The sequence below is a fragment of the Engraulis encrasicolus genome, chromosome 24 (genome assembly GCF_034702125.1).
Source record: "Engraulis encrasicolus isolate BLACKSEA-1 chromosome 24, IST_EnEncr_1.0, whole genome shotgun sequence".
In the NCBI taxonomy this organism is placed as follows: Eukaryota; Metazoa; Chordata; class Actinopteri; order Clupeiformes; family Engraulidae; genus Engraulis; species Engraulis encrasicolus.
This window is the reverse complement of record NC_085880.1, coordinates 32,015,266-32,030,265: the sequence shown is the minus strand read 5'-3', so window position 1 is coordinate 32,030,265 and position 15,000 is coordinate 32,015,266. Positions and strand designations below refer to the sequence as shown.

At 46.7% G+C, this 15,000-nt stretch overlaps 1 protein-coding gene across 1 annotated transcript in view; it reads right to left on the bottom strand.

Moving 5' to 3' along the window:
- The window catches only part of mmrn2a (multimerin 2a), a 46,738-nt gene that overhangs the window by 19,714 nt on the left and 12,024 nt on the right, over positions 1-15,000 (bottom strand). Inside the window, exons 2-3 of the mRNA XM_063191073.1 lie at positions 4,569-4,691; positions 2,404-2,510 (exon numbers count right to left, since the gene is read on the bottom strand). Coding sequence (XP_063047143.1) covers positions 2,404-2,510; positions 4,569-4,691 — 230 coding nt within the window. The remainder of the gene's footprint in view (positions 1-2,403; positions 2,511-4,568; positions 4,692-15,000) is intronic.

Sequence of the window (15,000 nt, the reverse complement as noted above, 5' to 3'; positions counted from 1 at the left end):
GTGAGTGAGAAAGAAAGAGAAAGGAATGAGAGAAGAATGTGAGAGTGGGCGAAGGATGTAAGGAAAGAGGAGAAAATGTGTCACTATTTTTTTTTTAGGGATCACCCCTAACTGAGATTTTTTGGTAAACATGAGCCCTTCCAAGTATGTATCTCTCCAGGGAAGAGAGCGGCAATAAACACGCACGCACGCACGCACGCACGCACGCCGCACGCACGCACGCACGCACACACACACACACACACACACACAAACACACACACACACACCGGAAGTCTGGTCCATATTAGCGCAGGAAAAATACAAAAATAAGCCTGTATGACTCTAAAATTGGAGCCCTGCTGTAGCTGAGCGGAGGGAAAATGGAGTGTGTGTGTGTGTGTGTGTGTGTGTGTGCGCGTGTGCGCGTGCGTGCGTGCATGCGTGCGTGCGTGTACAGGGCCACTGACAGCTTTGGCCGGGTCCCAGGACAGAGTCATGTGAAAGCCCCCCGCCCTGTGTGTGTGTACACTGCCTGCCAAGGTGCATCGTGGGATTTGAGAAGAGAGTGTCAAAACAACTCTCTGATCAGAAGCATGCTGATGATGCTGATGAATGCTGCTGGTTAGAAACATCCTGGAGGTGGGTGATGTCTTCTTAGGCATTTCCTGCCCGTAAAGTGTGTGTGTGTGTGTGTGTGTGTGTGTGTCTGTGTGTGTGTCTGTGTGTGTGTGTGTGTGCGTGCGTGCGTGCGTGGCTTGCCTATTGTGTGTGTGTTTGTGTGCGTGTGTGCGTTTGTGTGCGTGTGTATGTGTGCATGCGCGCGTGCCTGCGTGTGTGTGTGTGCATGCGCGCGTGCCTGCGTGTGTGTGTGTGGCGTGCCTATGTACTTGCGTGTGTGCGTGTGCTTCTGTGTGAGCGGGTGTTCTCACCCCCTTAAATAAAACACTGCTTTGTACAAACTCTGTTTTTAACTGCCATTCTGTTTTTGCTCATGCAGGATCGCTCCCAGATATAGACTAAAACACAGGAAATGAGTCACTGCCTACAGTTGTTGCCACTATGACATAGAGGCCTATATATGTACAGTCAGGCCCGCCGACAGGGTGGGTGGGGGACAAAGGGTTATGTTGTCCCGGGCCCAGAGAGACAGGGGGCCCAGAATTGGGTCCCCATTACATTGTATGTATTGGGTAGGGGGGCCTTCCAGAAGACTTTGTCCTGGGCCCAGCAAAAGCTGTCGGCTTCCCTGTGTACAGTACAGTAGAACACACGTCACTCATGCAGCTTAGGTTTTCATTTAGACCAGTGGTTCCCAAACTTTTTTCCTTGCGCACCCCCTTGTACATTTCAATGTGGTTCACGCACCCCCTAAACAATGTTTTGGTGTCTTGATGGCCGCTCAGATATGGCTTCACTGCAGTCATTTAGGAATCCTCATTTCCAATACTGTAGACTTGATGTTTCTTCAAGCATACAGTTCACCATACAGTTAAAAACTACTTCATTTTCATTAATGTTGTATAAAAACACACATATCCGCCATTGCTCAATTCAGCTCGCGCACCCCCTTATGGCAGGCCACGCACCCCCAGGGGTGCACGCACCCCAGTTTGGGAAACCCTGATTTAGACAAATGAAATGGACCGTATCCCCACTAGCCCAGTCTGGATAATCACCCATTATGTTTGTTTGCTTTTTATTATTATTCTGGGCCTGACATGACGTGCTTACTTCAGCATTTTTCTTGGACATGATGGATTGGTGCATTCTGTGGAAAAATAATGTGTCATGATTTGCGATACTTTCCTAATCACTTAATGCATTTCAGGGGACAAAATGAAGCGCATGACGCTTCAACCTATAAATCTTGGTTGACGTTTTGCGGTTGTGTGTGTGTGTGTGTGTGCGCGTGTGCGTGTGTGTGTATGTGTATGTGTGTGTGCACCCATGTTAATGTGTCTGTGTCTGTGTGCGTGTGACGCCCCCTAAGTTTGTTAATACGCTGATTTATGACTTATAGATTCCAGTTAAACCCCCTTCTAGTTTCTCTCATTGTGTGTGTGTGTGTGTGTGTGTGTGTGTGTGTGTGTGTGTGTGTGTGTGTGTGTGTGTGTGTGTGTGTGTGTGTGTGTGTGTGTGTGTGTGTGTGTGAGTGTGTGAGTGTGAGAGAGAGAGAGAGAGAGAGAGAGAGAGAGAGAGAGAGAGAGAGAGAGAGAGAGAGAGAGAGAGATGGGGGGAGAGGAAAAAAGGAATAGAGGAGATATAGAGGAAGTCAGTGACAGAGAGATATAGAGTTGTAATGAATGTGTCAGTCCCTGTGTGTGTGTGTGTGTGTGTGTGTGTGTGTGTGTGTGTGTGTGTGTGTGTGTGTGTGTGTGTGTGTGTGTGTGTGTGTGTGTGTGTGTGTGTGTGTGTGTGTACCTTCGTCGTCGCAGTTCTCTCCTCCGTGTCCAGGGCAGCATCTCCATAGCAGGGCTGTGAAGATCTTCTGCTTTTCACGGTACACAGGACGAGTAGACAGCTTGTACCTGCGCAATAGGGTGAAAGGATCTTAAATGCATGTACAGGTGTGTGTATGTCTGTGTCTGTATGTCTGTGTGTGTGTGTGTGCTTGGCTGTGTGTGTGTGTGTGTGTGTGTGTGTGTGTGTGTGTGTGTGTGTGTGTGTGTGTGTGTGTGTGTGTGTGTGTGTGTGTGTGTGTGTGTGTGTGTGTGTGTGTGTGTGTGTGTGTGTGTGTGTGTGTGTGTGTGTGCGTGTGTGTGTGTGTGCGTGTGTGCGTGTGTATGTGCCTGCGTGTGTGCATGTGTGCATGTGTGTTGCAACTGCTTACCACAGCAGAGGGGTGAAAGGACGGGTTTGTGCATGCATGCGTGCGTGTGTGCGTGCGTTCGTGCGCGTTGCACCGGGGTGCAGAGAGCCGAGCGGCACGTAGCACACGTTAGCCACCACTTCTGCTCGCTACACCACACACTTGAAGGTTTACAGAGCGTTGTCCACTGACCTAAATACGGTTCCTTTCCCCACATGATTTACATGGTGCCGCCACTTGTAAGGTCTACTGTAAACATGTTCTTGTTCACATCTGGTTTACAGTACATAGTAAAGTCCATTGTACTTGTATAGGCTGTAAGCAGTGTATGTTCTTGTTTCAACACGTTTTCCTCTGGCAAGAGTGATAAAATGAAGCAGCTGGTTTATATAGGTTGTATAATGTAGGGCCTATGTATGTTGAGGAAGGGATTAGGGATGTTAACCGGTAACCGGTTAACCGATAGTCGACCGGATCAACGATAACCGGTTACATTTTCTGCCACCGGTTAACCAGTAATAATAATTATAATAATAATTTCCTTCCAAAAAGCCCCCAAAAACTATAATTTTGAGGTTTTGGTGCGATAATTCAGCATTTTCCATCTGGCGACACTGGCTGGACATGACAGCTCCTGTCTGAGCAGCAAAAAGAAAGGCTTATGTGAAAAATAAAAATTAAAAAATTCAGTGCTGTGCCTATCAGGCACGCAAATGTTATATCATTTAAGATTGCCGGTTAATCGGTTAACCACCGGTTAATGAGTCTCAGTAACCGGTTAAGATATTTTTACATTTTCGCCATCCCTAGAAGGGATGTGCTGTACAGTACTGGAAGAGTTCAGAATGAAGACACAATGATCTTACAGTAACCAGATGCATTATTGTAAGTATGAACTCTGACCTCTCAGCTAGGCGATAGGTTTATTATTCATTGAAATGTGTGTGTCGCTGTGTGCTGTGCGTATAATGATGTGCATGTGTCTGTATGTAGGTGTCAAGAGGTTTATGTGTGTGTGCAGAGCCGGGTTTTTTTTTACCAGAATGCAGACTAGGCAATTGCCCAGGGCCCCATCAAAACTACTCACTGTAGGGGCCCCCAACAGTCAGCGCCACCATGGTAATTAACAGCCAAAAAGGGCCCTATGTTTACATTTTGCCCAGGGCCACCAAATGGGTAGAACCACCACTCTGTGTGTGTGCGTGCGTGCGTGCGTGCGTGCGTGCGTGCGTGCGTGCGTGCGTGCGTGCGTGCGTGTGTGTGTGTGTGTGTGTGTGTGTGTGTGTGTGTGTGTGTGTGTGTGTGTGTGTGTGTGTGTGTGTACATGTGCATGCTGTCTCTATGTGTTTGCCTGTGTTTGTGTTTGGCTGTATAGGCTGTATATGAATGTATGTGCGTGTGAGCAGTGCACGTATGTGTGTAGTGTACAGCACAGGTGTGTCAGGTGTGTGTTTTATGTGGATGCATAAATGTTAATACACACCTTTGGTTATTGCTGGTGTGGGGTGCACTTTTGTGCCTGCGTGTGTGTGCGTGCGTGCGTGCGTGCGTGCATGCGTGTGTGCATGCGTGTGTCTGTGTGTGTGTGTGTGTGTGTGTGTGTGTGTGTGTGTGTGTGTGTGCGTGCGTGCGTGCGTGCGTGCGTGCGTGCGTGCGTGCGTGCGTGCGTGTGTGTGTGTGTGTGTGTGTCTGTCTGTGTGTCTGTGTGTCTGTGCATGCATGGGTTTTGTGTGTCTGTGTGTGCTTGAGTGTGTGTGTGTGTGTGTGTGGTCCTTACATAATGATCTGGCAGTCGGGGCTGCCGCTGGGGCAGGGGCTCTGGGACTTGATGGTGTACTTCTCCGTGCCACATGACACCACCATGGTCACCGCACGCCGATGCACAAACGCACACCAGTTCCTGTGGAACAGCACAGAACACAACACACATCTGGGTTAGCCATGCGGCATTCAGCCGAGCAGTCGTGTGGTGTACGTTTTAGGGAGTTGGACTGTAGATCACAGGGTTGCAGGTTCAATCCCCACCCTGACCAATCCCTTTCTCCCTCCATGGCTAATCCACACTCTCCACACATCTCCAGGGACTGTACCCAATACCCTGTAATACAGTGTCAGTATAAGTGGGTTTGGATAAAAGTGTCAGCTAAGTGTAATGTAATGTTATTTAATGTTCACATACATTAAAATATCAAATACGTCATACAATCGTCTCCCCTGGCCAATGCACATGGAGCAGACAGTTTACCTGACTTACATCACTGTTTCCCATACATTGAGGAAACTATGGCGCACCGCCATAGTTTCTGAAAATGTTAAAAAAAATGTAAATTTTTTTTTTTTTTCTTTTTTATTTATTTATTTTTTTACTTTTCAACTTTTTTTTTTTAAAACGATTTCCGTTTTTTATAAACGATTTCCTTCGCATTTTCCTCCTGGAGTAAATACATCCTATAGACAAAAAACCATGAGTGCATGAAAGACAGAGGGATCAAAAGCCTAGTCAAGTTGTTGCAGTTAACTTGGGTTTGGGAGCAATAAAAAAGCCTTCAGAGAAGGGACAGTTGGGATGAGTTTACTGACACTCCCAAGGCTTTTTCATCGCTTTTTCCATTGCATAGACCCCTGCATGAGGGACGAATGAAAAGTGTGTTGCAAACAGAAATGATTCACTGTACTGCATTGTTTATATAAATGACAATGTACTATGTGTCATGGGTAAAATCGTATGTAATTTCTCAAAATATAAATGGCTGAAATGTAGGCCTATAGTTTCTCCATACTCACTGTTTCGCTTTTTTGCATCTATGCCCCGTGAATCCCCCCCCCCCACCCAACCCCCGCCAAAAAAAAGGCCCGTGTTAAATGCCCCCCCCCCAAAAAAAAAAAACGACTGCCCCCATAGTTTCCAAAATTTCTGTGGGAAACACTGCTTACATACTGTACATTACAGCACACATGGTCACCGCGTGCAAATGCACATACGCACACCTGTTCCTGTTGAAGAACGTAACAAGACGATACGCACACATAGTGTCACCATGTTTAATGGATGGATCATGTCCTCTTTGTAAGTCACTCTGGATATGTAATGTAATGTAATGGGTTTGAAATCGTGGATTAACGATTGGTTGAGGCTTCATATTAAAATAATTAGTAGTTATTAATAAATGTACAAAATGTGTTATTGATCATTGTGAATGTCAAATGATTGAAGTGCCTTGTCATCATATGGGCAGCTGGTACATCCACTCGATAGTATCTCTACATGTCTGCATCTACTTGTCTGTTTTCCTGCCCTGTGTTAGTATTTCCTCTGGCCATCAAAGCACCTAGGGAGGTTTACATTTATCAGCGTCTCTCTTTCAAGCTTCTCTGTGGTATCCTCTGGCAGACATTCCTCTGGTCAGTCTGCTACATCTGATAACTCTGATTACATATTTGCATCCTCTCCTCCAGATGTGTCTAGATGTGCCCTCTCTCCCTTCCAGACACACACACACACACACGCACACACACACACGCACACACACACACGCACGCACGCACGCACGCACGCACGCACGCACGCACGCACGCACGCACGCACACACACACACGCACACACGCACACATGCATGCACGCATACATACGTGCACACATGCACATGCACACTTTCTCTCTCTCCCTCCCTCTTTCTCTCTGGTATCTCCTCAACCCCTCCAAGTGACTTCCTTCCTTCCTGTGGCTTTAGTTTATATGTTGGGGCGACCTCTTTGAGACAGGAAGAGCCCATGTGCCCTGGTCATGGCAGCCCAGGGCACTGACAACTCAGCCAAACTCATTGTCTTTACAACCACATTGTTATTTCTCCTGACTAATGGGCCTGACAAACTGCAACTGACTCAACAGACTTCTTGGATACTGTCAAGTGGACGATGTATATGTGCACGCGCTTCATAGGGGCGTATTGTGGCTTTGGCAGATGTTGCCGCTTTTTATGTCAGCATACTCTTCTAGGATTACCTTTCTTGTGTTTTGCCAGATTCATAATTTGCTATTACACACTTGTGTTTTCTGCTGTAACCCCTCTTTTGGACTTGAAAATGTTTTGACGACCCCCCTCTCAATCATGTTCCAAACGGCAAACATTTTTAACACATTAATGTTGCCAGTTTCTTGTTTGAACCATAGGAAAAGCATACTCATTAACCACACAAGTGTATATTGTTGTTTTTGTGTTGTCATCATGGACATGCTTGTATACGTGTGTACTATGGGTGTTGTAGTACCTCCACCTGATTATCACCGACGTTCAAATCTCTTCGAGACTTGGTCTGACCAAGAGCATAACAATTAACTTGTCCCAAACAGCATGGTTGACCCACCTCCCTTGGTTTGCTTATGGTTGTTTGCTTACCAACAAAGTGGGAGGAGTTCCCGTAATTTCAGGAACTCAGAAAGTACTTGCATTGCCCTTGACCTGACTAGTTCTAACACTGAAAGCGTTTCGTCACTAGGGCACAGCCTGGCTAGTACCTCCATGCCCCAGGGATCCCAATCCCCAGTTTGGAACCCACTTTCTCAGCAGACACCTTTCTCCAATACAACCTATTTTAACTTCCATTAGCAGCACTGTTGTTATGACACTAGGTTTTTAGATACTGTAAGAAAGTTATACGAAAAACATCCAGACTCTAAACTTCTTAGCAGACACCATTGTCCGGCAAAGTGCATTTGACCTGTCTGAAATCAACATGTGCCCTGCCCTTGAGTTTGCACCAGTAGCGCTGTTGTTACAGAACGCCAAATGGCATTTGGATACTGTAAGAAAGTCATAAGAAAAACATGGTTTGACAAGTTTCCTACTGTGTTTCTGCACAGACTGAGACACTAATGTTATTATGCTGATATGAACTCATTATCTGTGTTTTTGCACATGCCAGATGTTGGACTGCCTCCCGTCACGAGAACAGCATTTCCTCATTTGGTGGAGACGTAGAACGTGCCAGCAAGGATTTTGCATGTGCGGTTCTGTAGATATTAAATGAAAACGTACTCTTGCTTTCCCATGACAAATATTGTTGACGACATTTTTGAGTTATGAGTTTATGATTTTTCGTGATGTGTTTTTCCCTTACACACCGTCTGGGCCGGCCAAAAGTATACAAGAGCTGCTTTTCGTGTGTTCCTGTCTGCCTTTGACATAGCATGGTAAAGCTGCTCAAGGCGTTGCAGCCGAGTTCCTTCCCCTTCCGTAGCACCAGTCAACACCATGGCTAACACGCGAATGGCTGCAGCCAAGCCAAAAGCCTGTGAGCCAGCCAGCCAGCCAGCCACTGTGGGGGCCGTCGCTGACAGATCTCTTGGCCAGAGGGCAGTGGAGCCTTGCAGGGGACTGTTTTCCCACCGCTTGGCCCGCTGTGACCTCACCTAAGCAGTTCCAGAACTCCCCACAGAGCTTTAGAAGGAACTGTAGAATGCTCAAGGTGCTTTGACCTGTTCCGAATTCCACCAGCTTTCGTTGAGAAGGAGAAGAAGAAGAAGAAACAGAAGGAGGAGGAGGAGAAGGAGGAGGATGGAGAGAGAGACTGTTGTTGGGTCATCTTCTGTCATCACACATTAGGTCAGTGTGTGTGACGTGACCAGGGTAGCTCTGGGACATAGGTTAGGACAAGGACCTCACATAGGAACTTCACCTGTGCAACTGTATCAGATGTCCCTCCCTATCCGCAATCTAACCCCACATCATCATAGCAGCCAGGTCAATCATCCCTCTCCTCAGCCCAACCACAGACCACCATTGTGAATGCATCACATACCTATCCAGTGGAAACCCACTCTATCACACCAACTATATCCTAGAGTCTCTAGACCTTCATTTTTGTCCGTATCAAATACCCCCTGTACCCTCCATCTAACCCCAAATGACCAAAGTACCAAAGGCTATTGCTACCATGGCATACACTGTATACCATGTCTCTTCTCAGCTTAAGCACAAAATACCAAAGTCTGATACCATGTCATATGCCTGTCCTGCAAGCTACGTTGTGTCAAGTGATCATGTACTAGTCCAACCTGTCAGCAGTGACAGATTATCTATACTGGCCAGCAGCACAGGGGCACCGACCATTTTTGACCATTTGGGGGGCACCACAAGACACAAACTTAACAAATATTGCTTATAAAGGGGGCACCAGTGAGGTATAGTGCCCGGAGGCACCACATTGGCTTAATACGGTCCTGCCTGTCAGCCTGGGTGTTGAAAAAGTCCATGAACAACATGGCCATCATGTAAACAGATCTCCTGGGCCATACTTGTATCATCCATGGCAGGGCAAAGAAAGGCGGCTTGTTTGAGTTGTTTGAGTAATTTAAGGGGGCTGTCTGGGTCAATGGCGTGTTTTGCCTCCCTAAAACAGGACCATGAATCAGCCCTGTACTTGTACAGAATAAGAGGGCAGCCGGGTCACCTCTGAAGCTGACGTACGTACTGACTGAGGTGTGCGTGTGTATGCGTGTGCGTGCGTGTGTGTGCGTGTGTGTGCGTGTGCGTGTGTGTTAACGCCAGTGTTTGCTGTTTCTACTGGAGTACTCCCCTAGCCCCCTGACTCATGGGTCATCTTCTGAGGCGGGGGCAACAGTCGTATGTGTGTGTGCGTGCGTGTGCGTGCTTGCGTGTGCGTGCATGTGTGTGTGTTGGCTGGGTGTTGGGGGCAGGTACAAGGGAAGGTGCGCCCCCATCTCTGTCATCCCCTGCCAAAGACCTTTTTCCCTTCCTGGGGAGGTGGGAGGTGGGAGGTGGTTGTTTGGTTAGGAGGCCAGTTGCCTTGCGTCAGTGGTCGCGGGGGTTAATTGGTTGTGTGTGGGCTGTGTGCGATCATAAGTGCTGCTGTGAGTGCCTAAATGAGTGATGCAATTACAACTCCCAGTAAGCCCTGTCGTTTGTCTTTTTTACTCGCCCTCGCTTTCATTTTTATCCTTCCTTTTCATCCCTTTTCTCTCGTCCTATTTCTATTTCTCCCTATCTCCTCTCTCATGTCTGTCTCTCCACTCCATTGTCCATTTTCCCTTCTCTATCTCTCCCTCCCTTTCTCCTCTCTTATTCTCCGTCTCTGTCCACTCCATTTCCCCCTTTTCTCTCTTCCTTCTCTTTTCTCTGTCCCTTTCATCTCTTTCTCCCCCCTTTCTGCATATCCCTCCCTTTTCTCTGTTCTGTGTCTCCATTCCCCTGCTTTATTCCTTTCTCTTTCTGTTTCTGTATGTCCGTTTTCTACATTCCTCTGTCCTCTCTGGACTCTCTCCATCTCTATCTGTCTGTCTCTGTTCCCCCCTTCCTCCATCTCTCTATCTCTTTATTCCAGTGTTTGCTCTCCATCCATCAAACTCTTCAGACGGGGTTATGCCGCTTCTATCCTCCTCCTCCTCCTCCTCCTCCTGTTTCATCTCCCTGACGGCCCTGACTAAGTGCTCCACTCCAGGCCCTCAGTGGACCAGAATAGATTGGCTTTGGCTGAACGACCTGCATTGCATTGTGGTCGGGGGGATCGGGCCAAAAGATGGGCCCCCCGCATTGAGTCAGAGTGCAGCTGGGAAGCACAGACACACATGTATGCATGCATGCACGCACACGCACACACACACACACACACACACACACACACACACACAGCACACACACACACACACACACACACACACACACACACACACACGCACACACACACACACACACACACACACACACACACACACACACAGTACTGTACGGAGTACTGTAACCTAAGTGTCCTGGCTGGACCTGCCTCTGACTGTAGAGAGTCCCCCACCAACAGAGTTTGTCCTGCAAACAAGTAAACTAGCGAGTGTTTACACAGGCAGCGATGGGCGTCTGCGATAACACTTCTTTATGCAGACATTTTTGCTCATTGAGCATTTTCTGGGGCTGGAGGAAAGAGAGAGCTGGATAGCGGCAGAGATGTTTCCTGCAATAAGCAAATTGGCTTTTCATTCCATTTGCCCTGAAGACTAATGTGCCGTTGAGTTATAAATTGTCTTTTTTTCTTGATAGAAGGCCTAGCCAAGATAGCGGAACTAATCGTTTCTTATAAATATCTAAACATTACAAAATGTTCGCATTTAACTAACAGTACTGTTTTGTTTTGGTATCTTGGGCTTTTTCTGCTCTCTTGACTTCATTGAGGTTGAGGGCCTGAACTAAACGAAGCAGTGAATGAAGAATCTAGCGTATGCCAGGGGTGTCAAAGTCATTCCACTTCATTTTCAGTTCATATAGTTTATGATCTTAAGTGGGCCGGACTAGTTATATGCTTTCTGCTTTCAACTTTCTGCTTCAAATCGGAATCGTGTTCTTGATCAGTCATCTCGAGGTGGATGATAGTGGGTATATCAGGTGCATTGAATGTGCGGAAAATGGAGAGGAAAACAGGATAATTGAAAACCTGAAATCTCATTTACTTCTTTATTGACATTCTTAATGCTTTTTCTTAGTGTTTTTAGTGTTTGTCTGAGGTAGTATTAAACTGTTTGGCGGGCCTCGTCTAGACTCTTGGCCTTATGTTTGACACCACTGATTCATGCACTATGTGTACAGTATTTCTTTGTATTAAGTACATTTATAGTATTTATATATTTAGGTACCTCCAATAACATTAATACATTAAGGAAACTCCCTAGATATAACGGGCACATACTTGATCCAGGGCCATGATTCATATGCTGAGAAAAGGGAGACATTAGTAATCCCCAACAATAATCCTCTCCACCCCCACATCTCGCACGCTTTCCTTGGTCCCTCACAGACTAAACACAGACAAACACACACACACACACACACACACACACACACACACACACACACACACACACACACACACACACACACACACACACAGACACACACACACACACACACACACACACACACACACACACACACACACACACACACACACACACACACACAGACACACACACACACACACACACACACACACAGACACACACACACACACACACATACACACACACACACACACACACACACACACACACACACACACACACACACACACACACACACACACACACACACACTGCACACCACCGATAATCAACAATCCTGACGAGAAGAGAAGAGAAGAAGAGAGCGATAAAAGCGTAAAAGCTTGCAGCTTGCGTAATACCCGCTGTCGCTTGTTTATCGAAAGGACACCGGGCCTCTAGTGCAAAGACAAACATCCTAAAACACACACACACATACACACACACACACACACACACACACACACACACACACACACACACACACACACACACACACACACACACACACACACAAACACACATGGAGAGCATTACTCAATCTGTTTATCTATCTGCTATTTGCTAATCCAGGGGCTTGGAGCAGTGAGGTTCAAAATGGAGGAGATAGATAGCGGTGATGTTCTCCAGAGCGTTTACACTGCCACTCTGATGTCACAGGGTCCTGCTTATACACTACAGCAGAGGTTCCCAAACTGGGGGTCAGGGACCCCCAGGGAGGGTCGTGGAGGTCCTACAGGGGCGTCGTGGACAGTAGGTAGTAGTACTTGCTCGAAACGTGTACAATTATATACTTATACATGTATATTATTATATGTCTATGATGGCAGCATTTAGCGACATTAGTGGACAAAACATTTTTTTTTGCGAATGTTTTATGAATAAAGGAGGGAAAATGTTTGTAAATCCAAAAGTGGGTCCCAGCAGAAAACAATTGGGAACCTCTGCCCTATACCCAGCCGGAGTAGAGTTAAGGCATAAGACCCGCCTAAGCATTGTTTACGTTGGCCTATCTACTTAGCCATGGGAGTCTGTCACCCTCTGACATCTTCTGCATTCTCTGGAGTGTCCTGGCCGTCAGACATCTGCATGCCTCTCTCTCTCTCTCTCTCTCTCTCTCTCCTCTCTGTTGACCTCTGCCATTGAAGCCTCACCACCACCGATGCGCACCGCACCCTGTCAGAATAGTAGAGCTTAGTATGCTTAATTTATATATTTGCCACTTTGTTGAAGCCCCACCGATGCCACACCCTGCTACGGTAAAAGAGTAGAGCACAGTACTACTGTACTTGCTCTACATCATAGAATGCAAGGACACATGATGTGTAAATCCATCCACCCATTCAAACGTTATTGTGCAAACAACAACAAGAACGGCCATCCTGAAAGTTGGCCATCTTGTGACCCTTGGCCTAAATAAATATAGGTGACTTGTGACTCACACTTCTCACTTGTGCCTTGCAAATCAGTGGCTTGGTCACATCTGATTAATAGTATTGCAGAGTAGCCTATGAAAACACCTCTCTCACTGTCAGGCAGGCCTCCACATGCCTGTCCATTAACACCAACCTCCACCCCCTTTCCCACTCACCATCACCTGCTGCACCATTTCGCACAACACCCCCCCCCCACACACACACACACACTTCACCCACTTGGGTCGCCCTCATGATAGCACGTAACCTATTAGAACATCCCCACATGCCTTCCTGTAAACTCCCCTCCCACACCCCCAAGAACGCGTATATCACAATATCACCACCGCCCCTCACTTCACCCCCTTGGGTTGCCCTTATGATAGCGGCTATCCTCTTTGATAACAGCTGTCGTTTCCAAGTGGACAAATGGCTGGTCTAAAGCAGTGGTTTTCAAAGTGGGCATGATATGGTCAAATTTAGTCTAGAGAAGTATTGCTACTTGCATGAGTCTCCTCTCACATCAACCAGAACCATCTTTCAAGCTCTACGAGTTGCTTCAGTTGCTTACAACTAAACTCTTTGGATATTCTCTTAAAATGTCCCCGCTTGCCTCTCCTTTAAATCCCTACTGTTGTCTGACTGTTGTCTCAGCCCCGCATTATTGCTTCGTTGACCCTCCACCAATGCACATCACACCCTACCACAATACAACTGACTGCCCCCCAAACCCGTCCGTGTAGGGTTAAAGTGCTAGTATCTTTGTCACTGGTCCTCTACTATTGTACTCCCCCACCCAATAACAGCATGTATAAATCCATGCACGCACGCACACATCACGACACCACGACATCATGACATTACCCTGACCACCCTGCCTTGCCCTCACGATAGTCGGTATCCTCTCGGAATTTCCCCGTGTCACTTCCTGCCTGTGTCCTGTGACATCACAGGGGACATCCCTCATGTCACCAACACAATGGCCAAGCCTCCCTCCCAACTCTGGCAGCCTGACACAACTACTGACACAACCCCGCTGCCAACACCACCCTATCACCACCATCACCAGTGCCTGTAGTTTAAAGAAATGCAGTGTTATTTCAACACTTCAAGAGTCTCCTAGAGAGTTCTTCTATAGTGTGTTTGATCCTCTAAGTGTTGTATTCACACTGCATTTTTTTGCAGTATAGTGAATAGCCTTCCCCCGCCACCCCAGAGAAAGGAAGGAAGCTACTCCCTTTCTCATCTCCAACCTTCCTGTGCTTTCAAGGGTCCTCCTGTCTTCCTTTCTTTTTACTCCCTTATTCCACTTCAGGCCACCAAAATCACACATTCCAGTTATCATACTCAGCCATCTTGAAGGAAGTCGTATGTTCTCTCCATGCTGCCCTAGAAGCAAAACATGGCACAACTTTTGCTTGTTCAGTCCTGTTTGCCTGTCTCCTTTCATTGATTCCCTTTGATCTAGCTTTCTTTCTCCTTTTTCAGGTTACTACAAGAACAAACTGCACAATAGATTAACATGTATAATTTCTCTCAAGAATAATTTCTCTCTTCTTCAGCTTTCATTGTCTCAAGACCTTTGCCCTCCATCTCTCACCACTCCACCACGTATCACTGGTTAACATCCTGGCTTGGCAAACCATTTCTTTTCTATTCAATTCCGTTCTATTCTATTAAATTCTATTTGTTTCGATTCGATTCGATTCTACTCAATTCCATTTTACTCCAGCTTTCACTAACTCAATATGTCTCTCTCCTTCCTCAGCCCTCTTTCCCTCACCACTTGCCTCATCGGTGGTTAACGTCCTGGGGTGAATTTCTCAAAACCAAAGTTACTTACTACATTAGCTACTTTGTTGTTTTCAATGCATTTTCCCATGGGCAACTACCGAAGTTGCTAACAGGCTGACAACTTCTCTTTTGAGAAACTCACCCCTGACTAGGGAGGGTTAAAGTGCTGCTACGTTATT